Source organism: Pholis gunnellus (genome assembly GCF_910591455.1).
Source record: "Pholis gunnellus genome assembly, chromosome: 23".
NCBI classification, from domain to species: domain Eukaryota; kingdom Metazoa; phylum Chordata; class Actinopteri; order Perciformes; family Pholidae; genus Pholis; species Pholis gunnellus.
This window is the reverse complement of record NC_136550.1, coordinates 10,469,426-10,478,093: the sequence shown is the minus strand read 5'-3', so window position 1 is coordinate 10,478,093 and position 8,668 is coordinate 10,469,426. Positions and strand designations below refer to the sequence as shown.

At 42.7% G+C, this 8,668-nt stretch overlaps 2 protein-coding genes across 2 annotated transcripts; one reads left to right on the top strand and one right to left on the bottom strand.

Moving 5' to 3' along the window:
* Positions 1-2,728, top strand: LOC306714919 (glyoxal reductase-like). Its single transcript, XM_079185104.1, has 6 exons — positions 1-136; positions 333-632; positions 811-956; positions 1,459-1,598; positions 1,679-1,837; positions 1,955-2,728. The coding sequence occupies exons 2-6, from the start codon at positions 382-384 to the stop codon at positions 2,132-2,134; spliced, it is 876 nt and encodes a 291-aa protein (XP_079041230.1). The 5' UTR covers positions 1-136; positions 333-381; the 3' UTR covers positions 2,135-2,728.
* A 2,862-nt stretch (positions 2,729-5,590) lies between these two features.
* badb (BCL2 associated agonist of cell death b) lies at positions 5,591-7,607 on the bottom strand. The gene is made up of 4 exons (XM_079185106.1): positions 7,461-7,607; positions 6,523-6,675; positions 5,841-6,052; positions 5,591-5,740 (listed from the first exon to the last, which is right to left on the bottom strand). The coding sequence occupies exons 1-4, from the start codon at positions 7,468-7,470 to the stop codon at positions 5,603-5,605; spliced, it is 513 nt and encodes a 170-aa protein (XP_079041232.1). The 5' UTR covers positions 7,471-7,607; the 3' UTR covers positions 5,591-5,602.
* Between the last annotated feature and the right edge of the window lie 1,061 nt (positions 7,608-8,668).

The window sequence follows — 8,668 nt, the reverse complement described above, 5'->3', positions numbered from 1 at the left end:
GTAAAAGCGTATGCCTTGTCGTAAACATTCTTCGAATGTGTAAAGTTTGACGCAAGGTGGAATTTCCGTTAATTCACACTTATCGTCGGTTTGTGCACCTCTACTTGAAAACAATTCAGCTGAGAGCGCCGGCAAGGTGAGATGAAAATACGAATAAACGGTGTCATCGTAGCAATGCTAACATAATAGCTTTGCAATGCACATTTAGGTTCGTTGTAACGGTGTTTATCCTCCACTGTGACGCAAAGCAAACAGTACTAATGTCATTTTGGAGTGTGTTTCATATCTCCCATTTATTCCTCTCTCTCCCTCCCTCCCCCTCTCTTCAACAGTGTTGGGAAGTCCAAACGGTACAAAAGCTATACGTTCCTTTCAGATCAGATGTCTTCCCCCGCCTCCAGTATCCCTCCTGTCCTCCTAAACACAGGGGTTCACATGCCCCTCGTGGGTTTGGGGACCTACAAGTTGGTGGTTCCTGAAGATGTGAACCGGGCTGTGGACGCAGCGCTGGCTGCTGGTTATCGGGCCTTTGACAGTGCGGCCGTCTACCAGAATGAAGCTGAGCTGGGCCGAGCTTTGAAGGAGCTCTTGCCCAAACATGGCTTAAGCAGAGAGGATGTCTTCATAACCAGGTGAGGTACATGGGCTCGTAGGCCTTCCTAAAGAGCACAGCATGTCAGCGTACGGGCTTTGGTGTCAAACTCGGATCATATGATTTTACTCTCAGAGATCTTGCCTGAAGCTCAGTGAAGTTTGACTCTGAGGTAAAGTCTACAATTGTGAACAACCCCTCTCTCTCTCACCCTGCAGTAAACTAGGCTCCAAGGATCAGGGAGAGAAAGCCATGGAAGGAGCCCTGCACAGCCTGTCTCAGCTGGACCTGGGTTACATTGACCTCTACCTGATCCACTGGCCTGGTACAGAGGGTCTGGATGTGACTGACCAACGCAACCTAGGTAAACAGTCCAGAATCACTGGAAACATAAACTGTGTATATATACATACAGGACTGTCTCAGAAAATTTGAATATTGTGATAAAGTTCTTTATTTTGTGTAATGCAATTAAAAAAACAAAAATGTCATGCATTCTGGATTCATTACAAATCAACTGAAATATTGCAAGCCTTTTATTCTTTTAATATTGCTGATTATGGCTTACAGCTTAAGAAAACTCAAATATCCTATCTCTAAATATTAGAATATCATGAAAAAGTATACTAGTAGGGTATTCAACTAATCACTTGAATCGTCTAATTAACTCGAAACACCTGCAAGGGTTTCCTGAGCCTTGAAAAACACTCAGCTTGGTTCAGTAAACTAAATCACACGTATGGGGATTATCACAATATTCTAATTTTCTGAGACAGTCCTGTATATGCTTCTCACTCTCCTCCTCCACAATGTATTTGTACTTGAGCAACACTGACGATGAGCTCCTAATTATTATTTGACTCCAGGCAACCGAGCTCAGAGTTGGGCCTCACTGGAGGAGCTGCATGCCCAGGGGAAGCTGAAGGCCATCGGAGTGTCAAACTACACACCAGCACACATGAGAGAACTGATGCAGAGCTGCAAAGTCCCTCCTGCACTGCTACAGGTAGAATGCACGGGAGGGAAAGGAAAAAGGATAACGCATATAATATACTTACATTATATATTTTGTGTTGTTTTTTTCAGGTAGAGTTTCACCCCAAGCTGTGCCAGACCGAGCTGAGGAAAGTGTGTAAGGAGTATGGAGTGTGTTTCCAAGCGTACTCCTCTTTAGGGAAAGGAAATCTGGTCACTGACCCTGTGGTCTTGGAGGTGGCAAAGGACTGTGAACGCACCCCTGGACAGGTAAACACACACACACGCACACAATGACTTTTTGGGCCAGCCTTATTGAACAGTTTTCAATAAAGATTGTTTAGCACACACACTAGGTAAATATTTAGGTCTTTTGTTCCTCTTCAGGTCCTCTTGCGCTGGGCTGTGCAGCAGGGCGTCCCAGTGATCCCGAAATCTTCAAATCCAGACAGAATACAGGACAATGCCAGGCTTTTTGACTTCACACTGAGTGACGCAGACATGGACAGACTGTCAGCTTTGGACTGTGGGCGCAAATACTGTCGGGATGCATCACTAGTGGCTTGATAAAACACTAGTGAAATAATAATAATAAACTTTATTGTATGGCACCCGTCATCCAAGAAATGCAAGACAAAGTGCTTTACAATAAAGGAAGATAGTCATAGATGAACATAAAAACAGGGGAAATAACATCGAAAATACAACGCACTGTCCTGTCATGATGCCTCTTCCAGGGTTCCCACACATCACTAGTGAATTTTCAAAGCTTTCCCATAATATTTCCCCCTTTTTCCAAGACTTAATCGAAGCTGTTTGAAATAGGTAGGCCTATAAAGCGATCATACGAGTGCAAAAAACGTTTTTCTCCAGGAATTTAAAGACAGTGGGCACTCTGCTCTTTAATGCTGCTGCTGTTTAGCTCTGACCGGCAGCGATACAGTGGCGGGACACCACCACCAGAGAAAGTGGGAAATTGCCATCCCATATGCCATGAAACACTGATCCTTTTCAAGCAGTACATGTGTTGCTTACTGACCCCCCAAACATCTTTTCTGATCTGTCAATGTGCCATCATTTTAGGACAGAAATAAATACTATGGCTTTTGTGTTCACATTTTAATTGTCAATGAATTGCTACAAATTTGCAATAAAAACAAAATGGCCTTTTCATAGTGTCCTTGTTTGCTGGAGAATTTTACAGAGAATAACACAAGAGACTCACTTTAAAATCACTCTTAAAATTATTTATTCAGGACAGCATATACCAGAAGTTTCAAAAGCTGTAGAGAAAATTTACAAAAGTCATTAAAAAATGAGAAGGAATCCCCAAAAAAAAGGAAGGAAATTTTACAATGCAAAGTTCTCCGCACACATCTGTAGATTCAAGTAATACCAAGGATGGTTGCAAAACTCCAGGTGCCCAGGCAGGTTTTCCCTCTGGGGTGTGTTCTCTGCCACACATGTTTTTAAAAGTCAAAATTACAACATGACTTCCTCTGAAATGGCTTTTCCAGCACTCGCCAGTGTAATATTTGTCTCACAGTCGTGACAGCGAATGCACCGCCACAGTTATTGTGCTTTTTTTTCTCTTTTCTTCTTCAGCGCAATAGGTGACAGCGAGCTGTAAAGTTTAAGGCGGTGATTGGGTAAACAGACAAGGCCGGTTATGCGGCTTCACATCACAGGTTTACAGCATGTTCAAGGCAGTTCATGACAATATTAAAATCTTAAATTTCATATTCATATCCGGGCCCCGAGCTCTCGACACCATGTACATATTCTCTCAGCCAGCTGCTTGTGTCAAGTTCAGCTACAGATCTGAGTGACTTAAGAGTAAAACACTATTTCTCATGACGGCACAATTACTTAAATACCCATTCCTAATGTCCCTGTTAGTGTGTGGGAGAAATCCAATACACTTCTTTCTTTTTTCTTAAATGTAACAGCATAGTCTAACTGTATTAATTGGAAGCTTTATAGCAGGTACTTATAAAGGGTCACCTAAATGTTTCAGTGAATACGTCTTACTTACACAGTCAGGGTTGCACGATACCAAACATGTCTGTAGATAAATCTTAAAAACCGGTGGTGCCATTCAGATTGTCTAGAATTCTCTGATTTAAAAAAAAAATGGTCCTGAACCAAGTTTTAGGAAAATCTATTAAAAAATAAATTTAAAAAAAGGCGGAGGAAAAGTTTTAAAGACGATACAAACGCAGCCCCGCCTGCACACCCGAGCACTTCACAACTCAACCCTACAAGTCGAGAGGAAGAGAGCAAGACACAAGTAGAACAAACCTATTACCATGTCCAATAATCACATATCGATAAACAAGTCACAAATAGCCTCATCGTATTCCCCAAGCTGTGTAGAGGTGCTGATCGTGGTGTATAATCAATAATAATAACACGCACAAATGCCATATTGTGTGTAGTATGTGCCGGGTAGTCCTTAAAAGCCTGAATATAATACATTAACAACAAATGTAGCCTCAGATCAGCACGCCTAGACCTACGGCTTGATAGATTATTCACATCCCAATGCAGATCAGAGTGAACAGCTTTTAAACCCAACCGGACTGGCATCTGATTCAACAAACGTCACAAATAGTTTGGAAAAGCCAAGTTTACGTCCCCTTCCACCTGTGTTTCAACGTGACCGAGACTCTCTAAATCCATGTTCTCTGCGCACCGGGTCCTGAATAAATGGGGCCAAAGGCCAGTGAGTGTGTGTGTGTGTGTGTGTGTGTGTGTGTGTGTGTGTGTGTGTGTTGGCTCCTCGTAAAGCAGTTAGCTCATCCCCACCCACGTCTTCAAATAAGCACATAACATTTATCACAACAGCCATGGATTGTACACTGCCTATTGCTAGGTTGGCCAAACGTATTAAAGAGCACGGTGACCGTGTAAAATAGGAACTTGTCAAATAAATGTCTGGCTCACCCCTGAAATTTGATAGAATATTCACAACATATTTACACATAAAAGTTCCAACGTCTTTTTTGTTTTTTAGTTTTTAGTTTAGCTCATCCAAGGCTTTAAAAAGATAGATTCATATCGGTCTGTGCTTTTATATGTATGTTTAATTTTCTTCAGATATAATCTAACCCTGAAGTTTTACAAAAGATAGTATTTCTGCGTCGTCATCGGAGATTGTCCTTGTACAAGATTGTTCTTCTTTTGATAAATTTGAGATATAAAGCAGTTAATGATAGTCAAGTACAGTCGTTTGAATGGTACTGGCTTGCAGGTAGTAGAACGGGAAGTTGGATAATGCCCCCCCCCCCCCCCCCCCGAGTTGAATACTTTAAAAAAAGAATCCTTCCCTTTTTCACTCTTTCCTCTGTTGCCTGCAGCTTATTTTGGCACACTATTGCAGTGGTCTCAGCTTGTATTTATTTTAGTCTGTGGAGCAGAGCAAAACCAGCATTAGTAACACATTGTCATTGCTGGTTTCCTCGAGATGACGAGGAAGGAGATTCTAACAGCATTCAAGGAGGCCTCTAAAAGTCCGGTGTTTTTGATTTCAGTGCATGCATCTCTCCATCTACAGTATATTGCATAGTGTCGACGGGGGAGACAACTGAAGTGGTAAGTGGCCACCTGTCAAATCCACTTCTATCTTTCTTTGTGTTCAAGAGATCACCTCTCCTCTCTTGGCCCACCGGTGTATCCGTTCCGTGGTTCAGACAGCCAACAGTCCATCCTGACTGAGCTTTACCATTTCACAGTGGGCTGCCCAGCAATATCGTTAACATCACAACCAACACCGATACAAAAAAAAAAGGATTTAAATGTAGTTACCAATGACGTATAAAAACGGCGCGACACTTAGCCGTGCCTTTTGTGTTTTGGATTTTTCACTTTTTGTTCCAACCAACCTTTCATCCGTCCTTTCTCAGAGCAGCTCTTTTTGTTCTCATCACAATTGTTCTCTTGGCTCCTCCCACTGCTCTCCTTTCAATCCCATCGATTCCTTCGAACCCCCCCCCCCCCCCCGCGTCACTCTTGATTTCCTCCCTCCCCCGGTGCCTATTCAGTGCGATGAGCGTGGTTTTCATGGTGGTTGTTCTCTCCCTCCATCTCCTGGTGACTGAAGAGGTAGCTCCACCAGCTTTTAGAGTGTTGCATCTGTTTGGTCGTCCCAGCACTCTTCACCCGCCTCATTTCCTGCGTGAAAAATAGAAATTAAGTTAGAAATAAACTAATTGGTTTCAGTAGGGAAAACCCCTTGAACGCTCCTTCCATCCTCTGACCCCCTCGCTCTCACCCCTTTGTCTAGCAGGCTGTCAAACTCGTCGCTCATCCTCCGGAGCTGCCGGCCGTATTTCTTGGCTGCCCACAAAGCGGGGGGAGCCGACTTGGACCGTACTCTGAACGGAGCTCCGTCGGTGGGCGTGCCAGCCTCGTCTACCCAGAGCTCCTCGTCTCGGGAGGCCGTGGAAGCGACGGACTCTGAGTTCAGCCTGATTCGACCCGTCGCTAAGGGAGGCAAAGGTGAGAGGGGTTTGTAATGCCTCACAGGGGCAGGAATAGATCAACATACACGGGAGCAATAAGGAAATCAAATAGGCATAGAGGGATGTTAATCACTAGTTATCACTGTGTTTTAAAAGCGTCAAACTAGGGGGGTAAAATTAAAATCACTTCTCTCTCTACTGCTTTGAAGAGAGTTAGACCTATTCTAATATAGGTTGGCTCACATTTCAACTAACAATGCAATCTGAAACTGTTAAACCTTTGTGAGAAATAGATTTGATTTCTTCCAAATTAGGCCCACGAGACAAAGCCAAGAAACAGGATCTGCATTGCAGCAGCTGTTGCAGAAAACTAGATGACTTTATCGCTTTCTGTTGCTACAATCACTGCAGCTATCATAAATAAGCAAAAGAGAAGTTGTGGGTTTAGGTTGAATTTCCCCCCCTTTCCCACAATGCTTTGAGATTTCCTACCTGGCAGCCTGAGCTCAGGTAGGGTGAGGGAGTGGCGTTGAAGACGCTGCCGCTCTTGCGCAGACGATAATTGGTTATTTTCTCCTTCCTCTACCTCCTCCGATGGCTCTGACTCGCTGTCGGAAATGGTGAATTGTGCAGCCATCTTGACATCTGGAGAAGAAAGTATTAGAAACAGGGATGCATTAAAACCCTCCAAAGTTATGTCTATTACACAGAAATACCTATAAGTAGATGCACGTGCTGTACACTGAGGCTGCCCCCTGGTTGTTCTTAATCGACTAAGATTTCTTTAGTCGATCAGTAACTTTATCTGCTTTATTTCACGCTTATCTCCATGAATATATTAATAAGTTTCGATGTTATTAAGACCACAGCTGGCTAGTGTTAGTGTTGCCCTAAACTTGACCTGTTTGAGAGACCTGGAATCAGATACAGTATGTTGTCCATACAAATAAAATGAAATCATTCATCCCCATCTCTATTATAAAGATTACAAAGGGCAAGGTACAACAAAAACTCTTGAGGACAACTGTGCTACCATTTTACTGCCAGGCAGCACATTAGCTAATTATTCAAGAGTCGTAAAATGGCATCATCCATTGTATCACTGATGCTGCCCCATACCTAACACACCCAGCAGCCTATCTGTCCCTGCTGTTAGACCAGTCCAAAGGTATTCACACCAACGATCCGCGACACAACCGACTTGTTTCGACAACACGGAGCCATATTTTGATACCATTAACGACGTGTTGTTACACCATTATTAAAACGAGCCATTGCTCCTTCGTCTCCGGTCAACACACTGGCTCGCTTGTTTTGTTGTTGTTGACCGAAGAGGACAAAAGAAACTTCCTTCAGGGCGGAAGCCTGCCGAGGGGCTACATTAGCTACCGCAGTGTGTTAAAGACAAAAGTATGGATATGTTTCCTTACCCGAAGTCATTATAGCATGAGCCCGAAAAGTGCGAGTGTATGCTTAGTCGGCCTCATGTGGCCGCAGCTGTTGTTTTTGTTATCGGCGTCTTGTCCTTTTTTCGGTACAATACAGTTTAGCTCCTCGCTCACCCAATCGCCGCGACAGTGCACCGCCGCTGCGCGCTGACGTCACTGTTGCGAGCTAGGACTGGGCTGGGGCTTTGTTTGTGTTACCGGCTTACCGTAGCGTTCGGTGTAGAGGCGCAGCAGGATTTAATATGGACTGAAGTCCGGCCATTAATATTTTCTATCCACCCTTTTTCACATAGCTGGCAGTGTTGGGATTCATATCCTATACTTAAATAAAAGTAATAATACCACCATTTTATAATAGGTCATTACTTAGACATATTATGTAACATAATGGCTCCTTTAAGAGGTATATTATTGTTTTATTTTAATATAATTACTGATGTATTACTGTGTAAACAACATATTGATGCTGTAGCTGGTCGACGTGGAGCTAATGTTACTTACTTAGTATATACTGTTTGGTGGTTTAATGTATAAGAATGCATCATATTTTATAAAATGATCATCTGTTTTGCATGTAAATTCTTAATCTGCAAAGTTACAAGTATCTTATAAAGTCAGGTACATGTAGTGGAGTAAGAAGTATAACATTTGCCTCATAAATATAGTGGGGTTGAAGTAGAAGGTAGCATAAAATGGAAGTATTTTAAAGGTGTGATTTTACTGTAATTGTGTGATATCATATCACATAGTTTTCCTTAGCAGATTGAGTTAAAGACTTCGTGTTTGTGTTAGCTTAGCTTGCTTGTTTAGGTTCATTCTTCATTCTTGACCTCGAAAAGATCAAATATATGTATGGACTTCCATACGGACCAGCAGACATTTGTGGAAATACAATTTTGGGCTTGGGCCATGTTTGGTTGCCTTTTCCCTTCAGACTCTTTCTTGCTTTCTCTCTGATAGGGAGACCGACAACATAAAAAAACTTTAGGCTAAAGGTGAATCAAAAGTAAGAGCAGAACCCATGTTACACAACAGTTACGTAAGATTTGCTTCTGTCAGATGTTGAGGCTGATAAAGAGAGGGTGGGCCAAGAGCCAGCACATGCAAGTGTAAACACACAGATTATACTGTCTCACACTGAAAATGACAAAAATAATCATCCTTTAGAGTCATTTTAATCCGTTTACGTT

What these genes read in the sequence shown, in the direction of transcription:
- badb (XM_079185106.1), bottom strand. An exon ending in ACCTGAGCTCAGGCTGCCAG is followed by an intron (nt 6,053 to 6,522) that starts GTAGGAAATCTC and finishes TGCCTCCCTTAG; the next exon opens with CGACGGGTCGAATCAGGCTG. An exon ending in ACAGCCTGCTAGACAAAGGG is followed by an intron (nt 5,741 to 5,840) that starts GTGAGAGCGAGG and finishes TTTTTCACGCAG; the next exon opens with GAAATGAGGCGGGTGAAGAG.
- LOC306714919 (XM_079185104.1), top strand. Translation starts at nt 382, where the DNA reads ATGTCTTCCCCCGCCTCCAGTATCCCTCCTGTCCTCCTAAACACAGGG. An exon ending in GACTGACCAACGCAACCTAG is followed by an intron (nt 957 to 1,458) that starts GTAAACAGTCCA and finishes ATTTGACTCCAG; the next exon opens with GCAACCGAGCTCAGAGTTGG. An exon ending in TCCCTCCTGCACTGCTACAG is followed by an intron (nt 1,599 to 1,678) that starts GTAGAATGCACG and finishes TGTTTTTTTCAG; the next exon opens with GTAGAGTTTCACCCCAAGCT.